Below are 20,816 nucleotides of genomic sequence, written 5' to 3'. Positions count from 1 at the left end.
CCCCAGTCCGCGGACAGATACCGATTCGTGGAGAATGCAGCGGTAGCCGGGAAGCACCCAGCACATCTTTAAGAAAAAAGCCGAAATAAACAAGCAAATTAATTAGGTGCTGCCCCGCACGTAATTGTCGGCCCAGATCAGAGGCGATGCAATCGGCAATCGCCTCTGATCTGGGCCGACATATACGTGCCAGGCCGCACTTAATTAATTAACTTGTTTATATCAGCTTTTTTCTTAAAGATGTGCTGTGTGCCTCCCGGCTACCGCTGGACCGCTGCATGCTTTGCGGATCGGTATCAGTTTGCTGCCCGGAGGGTGGGGGCCACTGCACCACCCCAACCTCCAAAGACTGAGTCTAACACACGATCATCAGTGTGCTCGGTGTCTTCCCGATTCCCGTAAGTGATACTACACTGTACATACATTATTTCTACTTTATATAGGCTATGTATTTTTATGTGTTATTTAGTATGATTTGGCAGCTTCATAGTTTAAAGGTTACTGGAGAGAGTGTTTTTGCCAACTGCGCTTGCGTGAGATTTTCTGCCGAGAGCACTTGCGCCGTGTTTTTGCCGATGGCGCTTGCGTGAGTTTTTCGCTAAATGATTGTGGGAAAGTATTTCTACTTTACATAGGCTGTGTATTTATCATATCATTCCTGCTTTTACTATATGTTACTGTTATTTTAGGTCTTATGTATTATTTGACATGATGTGGTAGGTTATTTTTGGCTCTGCGAACGTTCACAAAATTTTCCCATATAAATAAATGGTAATTGCTTCTTCGCCTTACGACATTCTGGCTTACGAACCGTTTCATAGGAATGCTCTACCTTCGGATGGTGGGGGAAACCTGTATAGGAAACATCTTCTCCACATCCACTCTATCTAGGCCTTTCAATATTCAATAGATCTCAATGAGATCTCTTCCCTCATTCTTCTAAACTCCAGCATGTACAGGGTCAGAGGATTCAAGCACTCTTCACGTGTTAACCCTTTCATTCCCCAGATGTGTTAACCCTTTCATGTTTAACTCATGTGTTAACGCTTTCATTCATGGATCCTCTCCAACACCAGCGCATCTTTTCTTAGATAAGGGGCCCGAGACTGCTCAGTACATGAGGGGTAACTTCTATCAGCAAATTAACCAATCAAGCAAAGTATTTTTAAGATGTGGGAAGAAAGTGGAGTACTCGTGAGAAATCCAACACAGTGACAGGGAGAACATGCAAACTTCTTTCAGCCAACACCTGAGCTCAGGATTGAATCCAAGACTCTGGTACTACAAGGCAGTTGCTCTACAAGCTGAACAACTGTGTCATCCTCGTTATTCCTTGATGCCTTATGAACTAATTTAATCTAAAACTAGATTCAAATTACAAGATGTAACGGCAGTATAAAAATTAAGGAAGTAAATTCTACAACAAATCAAATAGGTGTGTAATGGAAAGACAAGTGTTTAAAAATTAATAGCAGTTTTACAGTGTTAACAACAGTTACATCGTAGTTACAGGACATAGTCTACCTTACAGATAGGGGATTCATTTCTAGGCAACTAGATGCATTTGAATTATACTTTATTACTTACTTATGTTTTGTGCTGTGTGTGACAGATGTTTTGTGGGTGCACTGTGGTCCACAGAAACGTTACTTTGTTTGTTTGTACACATGTACAGTCAGGTAACAAAGCCGAACTACTCCTTACCTTTGGTGATGGATCTTTTAATGCAATGGTCATCAAGGATACAGCCTGTGGGCTTCCAATACCAGGAGCATCTGAAATAAATGATGACCAGTAGCCATAAAGAACTTTCTTCTCTATTGACTTTATAGTTGAAAGGAAGCAGGATAAAGCTCCCTGGCGGACTTTTCCCTGAAGTGACCTATAAAGCCAAAAGAACAGTTCTGAGACCGGTTATTTTCTCTTTCCTTCTATTATTTCATGTTATACTTTCTCATCGGCTGAAGGTGCTGACCAAGTGAAAGGCTCCATGGAGCACATATTGGGAATACAAGCACAAGGCACACACTAAACTAAGAGATCTGTTTTCAGCAGGTAAAGCTACTTGTCGGGAATGTAAAGGTGTTAATTGGTCACAGATCTTAACCACTAATCTTCACCATGTCAGCAACTATTATGAGTAAAGCTATGAATAGTGTGGCCAATAACTAGCGTTATTTGAGTTTCCAAGTTGTGCATTTGCTTTTATGAGGACATGGCATACCATTGTTTTATATACTTTTAATTCCCCTTTATTCTTAATCTCAGCAACGTGATATACATTTTATACATAATTGACATTTGGATTATTTATGTATACAACCACATTCAAAGATTATGTTTCTCCTAGCTGTGGAATCTTGGACAAGGGACACATTTAGCGAAGAGAAATTTCTGAAGAGAAATTTCTTCACTCAGTGGTGGGGAACCTTAAGAATTCTTCATCACGGTTGAATGTGAAAGCTCAGTTCATGTTCAAAGGCTTTCAACTACGGATTTCTGGTCAGTATAGCAATCAAAGAACATAGAGATTGTAATGGAAAAAGGTACTAAGATACAAAATAAGCCATGATCTTGACAAATGGCACAGCATACCTGAGGAAAGGTGGACTACTCCTGTTCCTATTTCTTACATTCCTAAAAACAAAGAAGGACGCACAATATATAAATACTTTATATTTTAAAATCAGAAAATACTTACCGCAGTTTGCTCTGGATTCCACCCTCAGTATCGGAATACTCAGAGTCAGAACTATTTATTTTTTTCCAGGTGGGATAGAAGGAATTTGAAGCATCTTTTCCATCCAAGGATAGTACTATCCTATCAGAGAAGTTCTCTGGTCCATGAAGGAGGTTAAAAGTCATGTTTCCTCCTCTTTGCCTCCCATTCTCTGGTTGACAGAGTAGCTCTGGCGGTGATATGTCACTGTGGAGGTCTTCCTTTTGATCTTCTGAATGTTCCTTCTTGTTTTTGGATCGAGATTTCTTTTTTTTATGCTTGTCAAGAATAAAGAAATACATAAGAATGTATTCTCAAACAAAAAAGGGGAATCAGTTTCTACTTCTGATGGACCTCACTTTCTTTAGATGAGAGATCTGATTAGGAACTGTGTTTAAGATGGAATAGAAAACTTACTTATCTTGCACTCATACTTGTATTCCTTGGTTTTACAGAACTCTGAATGGCTATTCTTCCTTTAGGACAATGAATGTAAGACATGTTAGAACTGTGAGATTTTAGCTAAACCTGAACTCTGACTGAGTAAACCATGTAGTTCTACTCATTCTAATCCCAGTCTTTCCAAAGGCAAGTTCTAACATCCTTGTGTTGAGTCAACAGAAATCCGGGATCTAATAGGCACATGCTAACTCACTTATCACCATCCTTGAGCAGAAAACCTCAGCTCCAATTTCTTGCACTCAAGTTTATCTTTTAGTGTATGACATAACTACCTGTCAGTAAAAATGTCCTAATTTCATCAATACTCACCCCATTAAACTTCTAACAGGCAACTTCAGTACCAGCCACAATGGCTGCTAGTGCAGTCACACTTAGCTTATCAGAAATTTAAATTGCTGAAGGTGAAAAATCAAAGATGACAGCTTATAGCTCTTTCACCTATTTGTACAATGAAAATCTGATGGATGGGGTAAGTAAATGAAACCCAGCTTCATTCTGTTTGCAGGAAACTAAAGGCAGTCTCCTACTGGAATAAAGTAAGAAAAGTAGACAGCTCTGATACTTGAGCCATTCGCTCCTCATCTGTACTTCATCCTACAATGAGGAGAGAGAAGACTCCTTAGCCCCTCTGAACACATCCTTCAGGAATACCAACTCTATTGCCATATTATAACAACATTCAACAGCGTCTTTAAGGAATTCAACCAAGATCTTTTCATATTATATGCCAATAATTTGAATGACCAATTTGTAGACAATACAATGACAGGTGAAGGTGTAGATAAGGTTGAGGAAGCACAGAGTCTGATGAAGGATTTGGACAGACTGGGGGAATGGGCAAAGAAATTGCAGATGGAATATAGTGTAGGGAAATGTATAGTCATGCACTTTGGTAGAAGAAATAAAGGTGTAGACTATTTTCTGTATGAGGAGAAAATTCAAAAATCAGAGGTACAGAGGTACTTGGGAATTCTTGTTCAAAATTCTCTGAAGATTAACTTTCAGGTTGAGTCAATGGTAAGGAAGGCAAATGCAATGTTAGTATTCATTTTGAGAGGACTAAACTATAGGAGCAAGGATGTAATACAGAAGCTATATAAGACATTGGTCAGACTGCACTTGGAGCATTGTAAGCAGTTTTGGACCACTCATCTAAGACAAGTTGTGCTGGCATTGCAGAGGGTCCAGAGGTTCATGAGTGTGATTCTGGGAATGAAACTCCCAGAAACCTATCAAATATTGAAAGGCCTAGATAGAGTAGATGTGGAGAGGATATTTCCTATAATGGCTGAGTCTCAGACCGGAGACCACAGCCTCAGAATAGAGGGACGTCTATTTAGAACAGGGACAAGGAATTTCATTAGCCAGAGGGTGGTGAATCTGTAGAATTCATAAACAACAGGAATTCTGCAGATACTGGAAATTCAAGCAACACACATAAAAGTTGCTGGTGAACTAGTCCTGACGAAGGGTCTCGGCCTGAAACGTCGACTGTACCTCTTCCTAGAGATGCTGCCTGCTGCGTTCACCAGCAACTTTGATGTGTGTTGCTGTAGAATTCATTGCCATGGACAACTGTGGTGACCAAGTCACTGAGTATATTTAAAGCGGAGTATAATAGATTCTTGATTTGTCAGGGCATCAAAGGTTACGGTAAGAAGGCAGGAGAATGGGTTGAGAGGGATAATAAATCAACCATGAAGGAATGACAGATCAGATTCAATGTGCCAAATGGCCTAATTTTACTCCTATGTTTTATGGTCTAAGAATCCTGACCTGATGTTTAGCTTCAGTACAGAGAGTTATTTTCTGACACGTGCCCTAAACTTGCACACTTCAGAAACAATAACAACGATAAAGAGAAAACTTCTTTCCAGTGATTTAAAATCAGATCACAGGCTTCTGTGTAGAGGTCCCAATGGAAAGCAACCTTATGAAGTGACTCGATGGGCCAAATTTCCTATTTCTGCTCTTATGTCTTACGGTCCTTCTACGCAAATGTAATATCACATATCCAGGCCCAAAAATAATATCCATTAGCTATTTAAGAAAGAAGAACTGCCTAATCAGGTTTCTCAGAAATGTTTCAATGGCCTTTACATACTACATAACTGAGATGAAGTTGTTTATCACATTGACAAACACAGCAGCCATTTTTACAACACACATCTTATAACCAGCACTGGAATGAATGACGATTTGTTTATTTCACCGATATGTTTTATGGTAGCATCTGAATTTTAATTACAGCAGTCCTGCGAGATGGGCAATAACATTTTCAGGCCCCGTTATACATTACAATTTACTTTCATCTCCATTGAAGCAAATTTAAAAGCAAACTGCAAACACGAAGGAATCTGCAGATGCTGGAAATTCAAGCAACACACACAAAATGTTGGTGGAACGCAGCAGGCCAGACAGCATCCATAGGAAGAAGCACAGTCGACGTTTCAGGCCAAGACCCAGGGATAGAGACATAGTGCTTCTTCCTATGGATGCTGTCTGGCCTGCTGTGTTCCACCAGCATTTTGTGTGTGTTGCTTAAAAGCAAACTGGTAGGGTTTGTAATGGGTGGCCAAACCAAAAAAAAAATTACAATTTCCCCTGGGGATAACATATCACCTTGTTGGCAGATTGTTTTAAAACAAGGAACTCTGGTGCACCAAAGACTGGACAAATACCAAAATTCATGATGATCGATATCTTTAGTGCTATTAGCATGACGGTTAAAAAAACAGACTAATAATTGGAAACAGGATTGTTTCCCCCATGGAAAATGAGGAATATAAATAATTGAATCATTTGGAGAAGAACAGTGACCATGGAACTCACAAACTGTTATAATTTTACAGGGAATAAATAAGACCATACGACATAGGAACAAAATTAGCCAATCGAGTCTGCTACACCAGTCCATCATGGCTGATTTATTATCCCTCTAATCCCATTCTTCTGCCTCCCTCATGTAACTTTTGACCCCCTTACTAATCAAAACCTATCAACCTCCACTTTAAATATACCCAATGGCCCAGTCTCCTCAGCCATCTTTGGCAATGAATTCCACAGACTTACGACCCTCTAGCTAAGAAATTACTCCCCATCTTTGTTCTGAAGGGACATCCTTGCACTCTGAGGTTGGGCCCTCTGGCCCTAGATTCCTTCACTATAAGAAACAACCTTCTCTACATCCACTCTATCAAGACCTTTCAATATTCAATAGGTTTCAATGAGATCTTCCCTCATTCTTCGGAACTCCAGCAAGTGCAGGCCCAGAGTCATCAAATGCTCCTCATTCGTTAACCCTTTCATTCCCAGAATAATTCTTGGGAACCTCTTCTAGACTCTCTCCAATGCCAACACATCCTTTCTTAGACAAGGTGCACGAAACTGCTCACAGGTGCAGTCTGACCAAAACCTTATAAAACCTCAGCATTAGATCTTTTAGCCACCTTTAATCAGTTTGTCCTTTTTATGACTTCATACCCATAGGACTATGGGAGGTTCTTGACTACCGAATGAAATAGCCCTGGAAGCCACATGGTTCTGTGGAAATTATAGAGGACAACAAATTCTGGCCTTGACAGTGACAACAACATCCTGTGAATGAATTTAGTATAAAAAGCATTCAATAGCAAGGTATAAGGTTATTTTTGAAAATCCATGATTACCCCCACTTGTTTTGAAGTGTTTGTGGCACCTCCCGTTTGGTCTTTAGTAGGTGAACTGCCTTCATACTGAGGCAGAGGCGTTGGATAAAGAATTGCAGGAACTTCAATGTTCACACCTGGGAAACCGTAGAACATGTATTTCTGGGAAGATATGAACAAATGGGAAAGAAGATACTTAGCCAAATAATTACAGACTGCAAATCTAGTTAAACAGTATTTTTTTAAACATAAAACAAAGATTGAAGGCTAAGAAAACTGCCTGCAATTAATATTTCCCAGGTCACTGCTAACTCCAGTCACAATGCTTCAGAATGAACCAACTGCAGGGGTTCATCAAATCTTGCATAGCTCCAATGTGCCATTTAAAGCATGTATAAAGGAAACTACGATTAATTAAGAATGCAAACACTGGCTGTTAGTGGCTCTTCCCTATAGATTCACTTTCACTGTTAACAAATAAATTGTTCAGCTATAGTTAGACAAAGTTCAGGAGGTACATGAGCCTGAAGATACAGACTCAACATTTTAGGAATAGCTTCTTTCCCTCCACCACCAGATTTCTGAATGGACGTGAACCAACCCATGAATACTACCTCACTATTTTTGCTCTCTTTTTGTATTACTTATTTGATTTAATTTTTTATATATTTTTTATTGTAATTAGTTTGTTTGTTTATTGCTCTGTACTGCTGCCACAAAACAACAAATTCCATAATATATGTCAGTGGCACTTAACCTGATTCTGATTCTGGAAAACTTACAGTCACTTACCTTAAGAGCTGCCAGGAGAGTTCCCAGTTGGTCAGCTTGAGTCAGATTAATTCTTCCGGCATTCAGAATGGAATGGATGCCCTTCAGTGCATTTTGTAACAACTGAAACAAGAATTTCAACCTCATCAATTGCTGAAATGCACTATGGGCTCAGCTGATGGTGTGAGAGATAGAGAGCAATGCTACAGTGGCAGGTACTCGCAACTCCAGGGCTTAGGGGAATGTGTATTTAGTGCCAACATTGGGAAGGGCAAATCTTACTTAATCTGTTGTGAGAAGACACCGGGCACCCCACAAACAGGAGAGTGCTGACAGGGAGTGAAATAATAGAAAAATTATATCGGCATCCATTAGTCTCATGAGACTAACAGTCCTTCCAGGTGAGGCAACACTTCACCTGTGAGTCGACTGGGGTGATATACTGCGTCCGGTGCTCCCGATGTGGCCTTTTATATATTGGCGAGACCCGACGCAGACTGGGAGACCGCTTTGCTGAACATCTACGCTCTGTCCGCCAGAGAAAGCAGGATCTCCCAGTGGTCACACATTTTAATTCCACATCCCATTCCCATTCTGACATGTCTATCCATGGCCTCCTCTACTGTAAAGATGAAGCCACACTCAGGTTGGAGGAACAACACCTTATATTCCGTCTGGGTAGCCTCCAACCTGATGGCATGAACATCGACTTCTCTAACTTCCGCTAAGGCCCCACCTCCCCCTCGTACCCCATCTGTTACTTATTTTTATGCACACATTCTTTCTCTCACTCTCCTTTTTCTCCCTGTCCCTCTGAATATACCTCTTGCCCATCCTCTGGGTCCCCCCCCCCCTTGTCTTTCTTCCTGGACCTCCTGTCCCATGATCCTCTCGTATCCCCTTTTGCCTATCACCTGTCCAGCTCTTGGCTCTATCCCTCCCCCTCCTGTCTTCTCCTATCATTTTGGATCTCCCCCTTCCCCTCCAACTTTCAAATCCCTTACTCACTCTTCCTTCAGTTAGTCCTGACGAAGGGTCTCGGCCTGAAACGTCGACTGCACCGCTTCCTACAGATGCTGCCTGGCCTGCTGCGTTCATCAGCAACTTTGATGTGTGTTGCTTGAGTCTCATGAGACCATGGATTTGTGCCTTGGAAGGTTTCCAGGGCGCAGGCCTGGACAAGGTTGTATAGAAGACTAGCAGTTGCCCATGCTGCAAGTCTCCCCTCTTCACACCACCGATGTTGTCCAAGGGAAGGGCATTAGGACCCATACAGCTTGGGACCGGTGTCATCGCAGAGCAATGTGTGGTTAAGTGCCTTGCTCAAGAACACACACGCTGCCTCAGCCAAGGCTCAAACTAGCGACCTTCAAATCACTAGACGAACGCCACACAAGGGAATAGAAGAATTAGGGCCGGCTGGTGGTGCAATGACATCAGTGCCGGACTCTGGAACGGAGGCTCCCGAGTTCGAACCCAGTTGGGTCCACTCCCGAGTACGCTTCCATTCATGCCAGGTTGAGTGTTGAGATCACAACTTGACCTCGTAAAATAAGGGGAAAAATACTGTGAAATGTCTGTGTGAGGAGTGGCGTGTCACAGTCTCCCTCTCTCACTCCGCGCCTTGAAAAGACATGAAAAAGACATTGTCCCACCAACATTGCACATGCACGCACACACACAGACGCGCACACACGCACGCGCCACAAAAAAAAAGGAATAGAAGAATTATTCCCTCAAAAGCTATGCCCTGGGATTATGTCAAAGAGCTGCAGATTTCAGACAAACATAGCTTGATGACCATACATCTTCAATGCACCGTAACATGACAAGAACCTCTGACTCTGCTTTTATCTCTGTCAATTTCTTTATTGCCCTCTAGAAAGGCAAATCACAACTTTGTGATTAATAATAACCTTTCAATAACTCTGCCGGAATTGCCCTTTTCTCCAGAAGATACCAGATACAACTGATCCCATGCACTTGCCAGTTATTTTTTCAATTCCTTTCTATATGTGGCACTCAAGTGCACACACATTCACCAACTTGTTCTTTTCCACCAGAATGACTTCATTAGTACAAACTTTAGCTGGTTTAAATATTGATGGAAAACAAGTGAACTGTCCTTCACAGGTATTATCTCAAAGTTTGGCAATTGGACAAAACATGACAGGACCACAATTACTATTTTTCTCAGAGTGTCTTCTATTTAATTGCTGAATGTACAATTAATTAAGCAAAAGATTTTCACAATTTTAGATACAGGTCTTTCTCACTCCTTGAAAGAGTTACATTTACAGTCAACTCATATTGCTCAAAATTATTTAATAAATTCTGCAGTTGAAGCTCTTGTGCATATAGGCAGACATATGATACACTTTGGAACATTATTATACACAAAGCTTTTCATCACATCATGGGTACTTCCCTCAATCTATGAGAACAGAAACGTTGTGAAATGTTTGCTGAGTAGAGGTGAAGAGAAGCCAACTTATAAAACTACTGGTGGTTGATTAGTAAAACTGAGGCACTGCAATGTTGACCAAACTCAAACTTTCTCATATGGAAACCCCATAGTCTTAGCAGAGGTCTAGAAAGACAATGACTTCAAGTACAAAAACTTTCTTTAGAAGTGTACAATAATATTATCCAGCCTCAAAAACACTTCACAGCCATTTAATGCACTAAATGGTCCGTGACAGGTTATGGCATTGGAACAGGGTTAAGAAAGCAGAATTAAAAAGTAATTCTACTTAAATTGATTTTACACACATGCACAAAAAGAAAATCAGAATGAGAAACATTATTTCCTGTCATTTAGGGCTTGTGACTGATAGGTGCAGAATACTATTCACAGCTTGTGGTCCCTATTGCCCTGGTTATACACAACGTTCTGCTATCACGACTTTTGCTTTTGGCTGTTAAATTATATCATAATGAAATCATCTATGTATTGCTAGGTCATGACTCATGATTTCCATGCAGAGAGCTCTTAATCTATGGTATAAAGGAAAAAATGGCTTTGCAATGATACAGTGACTCAGCCCAAGAATGGTTAAACTGCTTTTACAGCATTGAAGTACTTTTGAAGTGCTTTATGATGGAAGGAATGCAAGAGACAATATTTTCCATTATCTTAAGGCATAAGTTGGAAGCCTTGCACGTCTTTAGCTGGAGACCAGACTGCACAATGGAACGGTAACCTTCACTTGTTTAAACACACCTCCTAATAGCAAGGTTTAGCATCACTGGGATAAAGTTAGCTTCACTGGGATACAAGCAAGCAGAGCAGGTGAGCAAGGATGTGGAAGATGGTGTATAATAGGGGGGAAATGTGCACGTAACAGAACTATCACTGAACATCCAGGTCAGACTGGCAACTAGGAAGACAAATGGTACATTTACTTTACTGGTGGAAGGGTTTGAATACAGGAATAAGGAAGTCTTGTGCTACTGTAATTTTGGTCTCATCACCAAAAAAAGCCTGCACTTGTCGCAGTGGGAATATTGCAAACTGATTTGATGGATAGTGTGTTCATCACACAAGGGTGATTTTGTAGGCCAAAAATATATACTGTATAGCATAGAAAACTGAGAGGAAGATCTCATTGAAACACAAAATGATTAAATAGCTTACAGGCTAAATAATAGGGAATATTTTTCATAATTGTGTCCAAGACCAGGAGATATGTTTTCATAAAAAAGAATTGGCAATTTAAGACTGAAGTGGGGAGAAAGTCCTTCAGAGGGTGGTGAAAGTTTGAAATTCTCTACACCAGACAGCTATAGTGGCTCTGTCATTGTGTTAATTCAAAATGGAGAATGGCGGATCTACCGAACTTTAAGAGAATCAAAGGATGTGGGGATATTGCTGAAGCAGGTCAGCCATGACAGAGCAGGCTCAGACCTATTCCTATTCCCCATCTCATTTCTTACATTCTTAAAAGCCAATCACAACAAGTCAACTCAAATATAAACATATAACTTGATCTTAGGTGCATGCTACCTAGTTACCTTACAAACTGTAACATCATCAACTTCAGAACTCTTTGGGTTCTTCAAGACATTCAGAAAGGTCTGCAGCGATATGAGTTTGTACTGTTCCTCCAGGTAAGCCTGCCCAGGTACACTGGCAACAAGAAATTGAAACAATTCACTTCCAGGTTCTGGACCTTCTACAATTTTCATTCAATACTTAAATAAAGATAGTGAGTTAATGAGGTTTGATTTTATTCCATCTTCTTTGAAGAACTGTTTTAAAATGGTTACATATTATTGCTGTTTTCAACATGTTATGTTTGAGATGAATGTGCCCGGCAACACCAACTACCATAAACAAAGAGGCCTTGAAAGGTGTTTCCATAACAGGTAAGGTGGTAGTTAACTTTAACATGGATTGGGTCAGTAGCTGGGGCAGGATAATGATTCATCTAATCTCCGCCCCATGATGCAGGCAGATGACAAAATCTCCCTTCATCACCAGCTCAGTGAGGCTCCTTCAAGGCATCACTCAAAATGAGGATCTTTAATATGGTGAAAAGGAGAGTTGGTGCAAGGACACAACACCAACTCAAGATCACCTCGAAATCACACACCAAAGCCACACCGTGGTGCAGTTAGTAGAGCTGTTCCCTCATAGTTTCAAATCTCTGGGTTCAATCCTGACTTCTGGTATTGGTTGCATTTGGTTTGTATGTGCTCCCTCTGAACCTGCACATTTCCTAGAGGTACTCCAGTACTCTTCCATGTCCACATATGTGCAGGTTAGTAGGTTATCTGTCTAATGTAAATTCCCCATCAGGTAGATGCTAACGGGAGTTGATGGAAATGTGTTGAAAATATAACAGGTTATTAATAGGATTCGCATAAATGGTAGGCCTTTCTGGGATGTATGAGTCTATGAGCATTCTAACTCAAAGTTCAAAGCAAATTTATTAGCGAAGTGCACATATGTCACCATATACATCCCTGAGATTCATTTTCTTGCAGACATGCTCAATAAATCTGTAATAGAAGAATAACCATAACCTGTGTATAAGATGATGAGAGGCATTGATCGTGTGGATACCCAGAGGTTTTCACCCAGGGCTGAAATGGCTAACACGAGGGGGCATCGTTTTAAGGTGCTTGGAAGTGGGTACAAGGGGTATGTCAGAGGTAAGTTTTTCACACAGAGTGGTGGATGCATGGAATACACTGCCAGCAAAGGTGGTAGAGGTAAATACAATAGGGTCTTTTAAGAGACTATTAGATAGGTACATGGAGCTTAGAAAAATAGAGTGCTATGCAGTAGGGAAATTCCAGCTAGTTTCTAAAGTAGGTTACATGGTCAGCACAACATTATGTGCCGAAGGGCCTGTAATGTGCTGTAGATTTCTATGTTTCTATGTTACCATAATAGAATCAATGAAAGATCACATCAACTTTAGCGCTCAACCGGTGTGCAAAAGAAAACTGTGCAAATACAAAAAGAAAAATAATAAGAACAAATAAATAAGCAATAAGTATCAAGAACATGAGATGAAGAGGCCTTAGAAGTCAGTCCATAGGTCGTGGGAACATGTCGATGATGGGGCAAGTGAAGCTGAGTGAAGTTATCCCCTTTGGTTCAAGAGCCTAATAGTTGAGGGGTAATAACTGTTCCTGAACCTGGTGGTGAGAGTCCTGAGGCTCCCGTACCTTCTTCCTGATGGCAGCAACAAGAAGAGAGTGTATCCTGGGTGGTGGGGGTCCCTGAACGTGGATGCAACACTGCTTCTTGTAGATGTACTCAATGGTGGGAAGGGCTTTACCTGTGATAGAGTGGGCAGACTTTTGAATTGCCATTTATGCTATCACTATTTTATTACATCCTCTCTTTGCAACCCTTCTTCTCTTTTTTTGCTTCTCCTTTAGAATTAGAATTAGAATCAGAATCAGGTTTAATATCACTGGTATATGTTGTGAAGTTTGTTAACTTTGGGGCAGCAGTACAATACAATACATGTTAATAAAGAGAAAGACTTCTATACCTTTTTCCTGACAGTAGCAATGAGAAGAGGGCGTGTCCTGAGTGATGGAGGTCCTTATTGATGGGACACCACCTTTCTGAGGCACTGCTCCTTGAAGATATCCTGGATACTTCGTAGGCTACTGCCCATGATGAAGTTGACTAATCTTACAACTCTTTGATCTTTAGATGGATTCAACCAAATGTCTGTCTTATGTTTACTATCTGCTTTGTTTTATTCTTTCTCTCCAGTCATCCAGGAACATTTTTATTGTGCTATCTTTCTTCCTCAAGAAAAATACCTATATTGCATTTAAACTATCTCTTCCTTAAAGTCTAGCTTGGTCTAGTTACAATTTTACCTGCCAATGTTTAATTCAATTTACCCGATCCAGATGTTAAGACTGCCCCTTCTCCAATTGATTATTTTTATCTCAGAGTGGTCCATATCCATTTCTTTCTCTATTTTTAACCTTATGATACTATGATCACTATTTAAAAATTGATCTCACTGCTTCTCTGCTGGGTAATAGCTTACCACTGACTTTTCAAGAGCATTTTGGGTAGGCAATAAATACTCCACTTACCAGCTATATCCCCTGAATGAATCAAGTACAAAGCAGCAGTCCAGCACACTGTCCATTAACCACGAAATCAAGCATTATGAGATGGTCATTGGGAAGAAAATGAAATATTAAATTCCCAGTAATATAGTTTTTACACGGAAAATCAATTTTGAGAGACAATAAGCCAGATTTCACCAAGATGTTGGCAGCGCTGTTCATCTCCACAAGTCTAAGATTCCCACATGTCTGCTCATGAAAATCACCTCTTAGATCCTGCAAGAGGCAAGACCCAATAATTTCACTGAGGATTGTAGGCCTACAGATGCCAAGGTTTAAGCAAGTTTCTATTTTCAAAAAAAAAAGTGCGTTTTGTTTAGATATTATTTAAGTACTCTATGTTTTACTTAACATCAATTACCTTGCCAAAAACAGTTCATATATTTTTTAAAGAAATGTAATTATTTACTATAATTTTAATATGTTTGACAAATCTCCATGCCAGAGGCAAAAGAAACTACTAAAGATTCTTTCAAGCTTTAACAGCTAGCAAAGCTTGGGGCAAGTCCTTACCAAGAGTCAAATTTTTCAGGGACATTTCGAGGACCAGGTTATTTCAGTGCATTGTAGGACCCACAGTGTTTTAAGACCATAAGATATAGAAGCAGAAGTAGGCCAATCGGCCCATCAAGTCTGCTCCACCATTCAATCATGAGCTGATCCAATTCTTCCAGCCATCCCCACTCCCCTGCCTTCTCCCTATACCCTTTGATGCCCTGACTAATCAAGAACATATCTATCTCTGCCTTGAATACTTGGCTTCCACAGCCGCACATGGCAATAAATTCCACAAATTTACCACCCTCTGACTAAAGTAATTTCTCTACATCTCTGTTTGAAATAGGCATCCTTCAATCCTGAAGTCATGCCCTCTTGTCCTAGACTCCCCTACTATGGGAAGTAACTTTGCCATATCTAATCTGTTCAGGCCTTTTAATATTCCAAATGTTTCTATGAGATTCCCCCCTTTATTCTCCTGAACTCCAAGGAATACAGCCCAAGAGATGCCAGACATTCCTCATATGGTAACCCTTTCATTCTTGGAATCATTCTCTTGAATCTTCTCTGAACCTTTTCCACTGTCAGTATATCCTTTGTAAAATAAAGAGCCCAAAACTGCACACAAAGTGTGGTCTCATGAGTGTCTTATAGAGCCTCAACATCACATCCCTGCTCTTACATTTTATACTGTGACGAGAATACACATAGATTAAGATGTTAGCTGTCCTGTGCTGGCACCAGTGGGATCAGCAGTTGGTCTGCCATCTGCCTCCAGGAGAGAGAGAGATAAGGAAAACAATGGAGCAGCATTTGGAGATGTTAATGAAGGGACGGGAGAGAGTAACGGAAGGAGAGCTGTCAAGATCGGCTCCCCCTTTGAACCCTGAACTGTTTGAAGTGATGGACAGGCGATACCCCAGCAGGGGGATAAAAAGGGACAGGTTCGCTAAGGTACGACACACACGACACCCCGAGGTAACGAGACCCTGGAAGCGGTGCATCTCTCACAAGTCGGTGGGAAGTTTTGGACGGCTGGTCGTGGGACAAGCCATAGGCACACAGGGTGGAAAGGCACAATCGGCGGGAACCTGGTGTGTGTCCACCCTTGCCTGGGTGCCAGGTTCACTGCAGAGAAACGATCGTATCGGGAAACGGAGGGGTCACGGTCAGTGACCTCAGATGACATCACAAAGGACTTGCCCGAAAGCTGACTGCAAAGGTCTGTGTGGAAGCCGTTTTGAATATTCATTCGTTTTGCTCTCTCTCTCCTTCCCCCCACTGTCCATCGCCACGGCAGCGATTACTGCGAACTGAACTGAACTAAATTGAACTGAACTTTGCGTCACTTTGAAACTGGTCATTTACCCCTAGACAACGATAGAGCTTGATTGATCCTGTTATCTTAATTCTGTGTACATGTATGTTTATCATTGCTGAACTGTTGCATTCATTATCCTTTTGATTAGAGTACTGTGTTGCTTGTTTCTTTAATAAAACTTTCTTAGTTCTAGTAATCCAGACTCCAACTGAGTGATCCATTTCTGCTGGTTTGGCAACCCAGTTACAGGGTACGTAACATAAGTGGGGTTCTCGTCCGCAATCTTGATCGCTAAATTTGGGACGGAGTAAATTGATTGGGTCAAAATTCCCGAAAGAAAGAAAAGACAAACAGCAGAAATGGAGGCTGAGGAATTTATAAAGGCGCCGACCTTGGAGGCATTAGAGGATGCCAGGAAATCGGAATTGGTAGCTGTGGCCAAACTGTTGAATCTTGCTAAGGGGAAGTCAACAATGAGGAGAGAGGAGATACACAGAGCTATCGTAGAGCACTATGTATCTAAAGGTGTGTTTCCCAAGGCGAGCTGGAGGTGGTGTCTATTGAAAAACCTGCTGGAGACGCGGTACAGGTGCAGCTTGAAAAACTGAGACTCGAGCACGAGTTCCGGGTACGGCAGTTGGAGCTAGAAGAGAAAGAGAGGGACAGACAGTTGGAGCGAGAAGAGAAGGAGAGAGAGTTAGAAAGGCAGGAGAGAGAGAGACAGTTGGAGCGAGAGGAGAAACAGAGGGAAAGGGAATTCGAGCTGGAGAAGTTAAAGATAAGGGCAGAGCAGGGGCCTGTGCCAAACCAAGGTGGAGGGTTCCGGGTGACCCAGGAGGTTAGGCTGGTTCCCCCACTTCACAATACCGACGTGGATCGGTACTTTCTCCATTTCGAAAAAGTTGCTACAAGTCAGGACTGGCCGAGGGATAAGTGGGCTGTTTTGCTTCAGAGTGTACTGAAAGGGAAAGCCCAACAAGCTTACTCAGCTTTGTCCGCGGAAGATGCCCAGAGGTATGAGGTGGTGAAAGAGGCCATCCTCAGGATTTATGAGTTGGTCCTGGAGGCATACCGGCAGAGGTTCCGGAATGCGAGGAAGCAGTGGGACCGCACGTATTTAGAGTCTGCCCGTGAGATGCAGACATATTGTGAGCATTGGTGCGCCTCGAAGGGGGTAGAGGGGGATTATGACAGACTGCTACAGCTGATCCTGATTGAGCAGTTTAAAGGTTGTGTCCCTGAGGGTATGAGACCCTACCTAGATGAGAAAGAGGCAGCCACGTTAGCCGCAACTGCTAAGGTAGCGGATGAGTATGCGTTGACGCATAAAATGAAGTTTGCCCCGAGTAAAGGCTACCAGAAGGGTAGTCAGGACGGTGGGGAGAGTCCGCCGGAAAAGTCAGAAAGTAAGCCGAGGACTAGTGAGAAGGATAAGGTAGACCGGGAGCAGTCTGGTAGGAAGTCTCCTGGGGTCGTCTGTTATAATTGCGGGAAAGTCGGACACTTTGCATCCAGGTGCTTTGCCCCAAAGAAGGAGACGGGAAAAGGAAAAACGGCGATTTTGACTGGGTGTATCAAGCTGGTAAACGAACCGCTAGGGGAGGACAGGTCTGCCAAAGTTCAGGAAGGGCGCGAGAGGTTTATCTCGGCCGGATTGGTGTCAGTGAAGGAGGGGTTAAAACCAGTTCCAGTGCGGATCTGGAGAGACACAGGAGCGTGTCAGTCACTGATAGTGAAGAGTGTATTAGAGTTTAGCTCAGAGACCCAGACTGGTGAGGTCAAGGTCAAAGGTATTGGGGAAGGGACAGAGGCAATCCCTTTGCACCAGATACAATTACAAAGCAACCTAGTCTCTGGACTAGTCACGATCGGAGTGAGGTCCGAATTACCGATGAAAGGCGTGGAAGTCTTGCTCGGTAATGACCTCGCCAGGGGAATCGTGTTCCCAGCCGTGAGATTGACAGGTCAGCCTGCCAGCATTGAGGCCCCGCCCATGGATTCACAGGTTCATCATGGGACTGTGGTAGTAAATTTAGCTGAGACGTTTCTGCCAGCCTTGTACGAGAAGGAGGTAGAAAGTGAAAAGAAGGAGTGTAGTGAAACAAGAGGTAGTGAGGGAGCTGAGACAGACTTAGCATTAGCCAGGGAAGAATTTGTGCAGGCGCAGGAGCGAGACAAGGGGCTGATGGTTTTGGCAGAGACAGCTCTCTCTGACGCAGAATTAACAAGGGAACCAGTAGGCTATTGTGTGGAGGAGGAAGTGCTAAGGAAGACAGGGAAACCAAGTACCGTACCCGCAGATGAGGAATGGGGGGTGGTGCAAAAGAGCTATGGGGATGAGATTTTTAACCTGGCCCACAAGGTACCCCCCAGTGGACATTTTGAGGTGCTGGAGGAAACAGTTGGTGGAATCATGAAAGAGGATTACCGGCTGCACCGGGGGAAGGATGTTATTGATTATGGCCGACGCGAACTGAGGCAGTCACAGGCTTTTGATATGCTAACAAACCTAGTCGGTGTTAGCGCAGAAGTCAATGAAGCTAGGGTCTCCCTGATAAGAGAAAAAAACCATTTTGAAAAGATGAGTAGGGTATCGACCAGATGGGAGAAGGCTATTGTTTTGGCCAGCTCTGCTGATAAGGTCTCTCCCTTAATCCCCGAACAAAGCGACTCTTTAGGAGAAGTAATTAAACGACTCACACACGTGTGTTTGATTGTCCCGAGGCGATGCAAAGAACTGGGACGTTGGGTGGTGTTTGTCACACTAGGCCAGCCTAGCGAGCAATACCCCTATAGAATGAGTAATACAGTGACGAAAGGGCTGGCGAACACAGAGGTGTGTATTGACGATCTAATACGGCTGTCTGAAGCCAGTTTCATAGTGAACCTTGAAAAAAATGAGTTCGGCCACACGAAGGTCACTTACCTGGGAATTGTGGTGACACAGGGGCAGCTGGCAGCGATGCAAGCTAAAGTGCGAGCTATCTCTGACATCCCAACCCCGACAGACAAGAGGGCCCTCAGAAGGCTCTTGGAGATGGTGGGGTACTGTAGGAAGTTTTGCAATAACTCTGCGGTTACTACCCCTCCCCCTCCTACTAAGCCCTTGCGAGAGAAAACTAAGTCGGAATGGGACAACCCGTGTTATTGTGGTCCGGGACGAAACCCAATGAGAGGTTACATTGATCGCAATTCATCAGTGTTTTTGGCCACTATGAAGTTTGCTAAGTTGGAGCCTGGTCTAAGGGATTATTAATAACACATATAAAAGGAACAGGAAATGTGATTGCTGACTGTCTGTCAACGTGTTGACAACTTCAAATTCGCTGTATTAGCCAAATAGCTGATAAAGATGTGTATTTGTGTGTATCAAATAATGTATTCATGTTTGTAATTTTTACCCCGGTAAAAATCCTTTAAAGGGGAGAAGTGTGACGAGAATACACATAGATTAAGATGTTAGCTGTCCTGCGCTGGCACCAGTGGGATCCGCAGTTAGTCTGCCACCTGTCTTCAGGAGAGAGAGAGATAAGGAAAACAATGGAGCAGCATTTGGAGATGTTAATGAAGGGACAGAAGAGAGTAACGGAAGGAGAGCTGTCAAGATCGGCTCCCCCTTTGAACCCTGAACTGTTTGAAGTGATGGACAGGCAATACCCCAGCAGGGGGATAAAAAAGGACAGGTTCGCTAAGGCAAGACACGCACGGCACCCGAGGTAACGAGACCCTGGAAGCGGTGCGTCTCTCACAAGTCAGTGGGAAGTTTTGGACAGCTGGTCGGGGGACAAGCCATAGACGCACAGGGTGGAAAGGCACGATCGGTGGGAACCTGGTGTGTGTCCACCCTTGCCTGGGTGCCAGGTTCACTGCAGAGAAACGATCATATCGGGAAACGGAGGGGCCACGGTCGGTGACCTCAGATGATATCACAAAGGACTCGTCCGAAAGCTGACTGCGAAGGTCTGTGTGGAAGCCGTTTTGAATATTCATTCGTTTTGCTCTCTCTCTCCTTCCCCCCACTGTCCATCGCCACGGCAGCGATTACTGCGAACTGAACTGAACTTTGCGTCACTTTGAAACTGGTCATTTACCCCTAGACAACGATAGAGCTTGATTGATCCTGTTATCTTAATTCTGTGTACATGTATGTTTATCATTGCTGAACTGTTGCATTCATTATCCTTTTGATTAGAGTACTGTGTTGCTTGTTTCTTTAATAAAATTTTCTTAGTTCTAGTAATCCAGACTCCAACTGAGTGATCCATTTCTGCTGGTTCGGCAACCCAGTTACGGGGTACGTAACAATACCTCTAGAAATGAATGCCAACATTGCATTCACCTTCTTCACCACCGACTCAACCTGAAGGTTAACCTTTAGGGTATCCTGCACAAGGACTCCCAAGTCCCTTTGCATCTCTGCATTTTGAATTCTCTGCCCATCTAAATCATAGTCTGCCCGCTTATTTCTTCCACCAAAGTGCATGACCACACACTTTCCAACATTGTACTTCCAAATTCTGCGAAACACCAGTCGCACATGGCAGAGTACTCACGTGTGAACCAGGGGAAATACAGGCAAGGAGAATCCCTGGTCAGCAAAAATTCCTGACCACAGCACTTGCCCTGCGAGACTCGGGTAAATAAGTTTGTAACTTCCGAAGTGTACTTGTTCAAACAATTCTCCAACTAGACCAGTTGATGAAGCATTGCACTTTGACAGACCAGAGCAATGCATGTAAACAGATCATTTTGTTATGCTGTTTATGCATGTCCCACTAGCCAACAA

General features: G+C 42.6%; 1 protein-coding gene across 2 annotated transcripts in view; it reads right to left on the bottom strand.

Annotated features, from left to right (window-relative positions):
* Positions 1-20,816, bottom strand: part of heatr6 (HEAT repeat containing 6) — a 76,825-nt gene that overhangs the window by 34,313 nt on the left and 21,696 nt on the right. The window contains exons 5-10 of one of the 2 annotated variants that reach the window (XM_063031951.1): positions 14,176-14,223; positions 11,614-11,728; positions 7,621-7,722; positions 6,850-6,990; positions 2,702-2,997; positions 1,705-1,882 (exon numbers count right to left, since the gene is read on the bottom strand). In XM_063031951.1, the coding sequence (XP_062888021.1) occupies positions 1,705-1,882; positions 2,702-2,997; positions 6,850-6,990; positions 7,621-7,722; positions 11,614-11,728; positions 14,176-14,223 (880 nt within the window). The remainder of the gene's footprint in view (positions 1-1,704; positions 1,883-2,701; positions 2,998-6,849; positions 6,991-7,620; positions 7,723-11,613; positions 11,729-14,175; positions 14,224-20,816) is intronic. The other variant, XM_063031950.1, reaches the window with a different exon arrangement.

This window comes from Mobula hypostoma, chromosome 23, assembly GCF_963921235.1.
Source record: "Mobula hypostoma chromosome 23, sMobHyp1.1, whole genome shotgun sequence".
Taxonomy (NCBI): domain Eukaryota; kingdom Metazoa; phylum Chordata; class Chondrichthyes; order Myliobatiformes; family Myliobatidae; genus Mobula; species Mobula hypostoma.
Note: the sequence above shows the minus strand (reverse complement) of the source record. Positions and strands in the feature narration are given on the sequence as shown.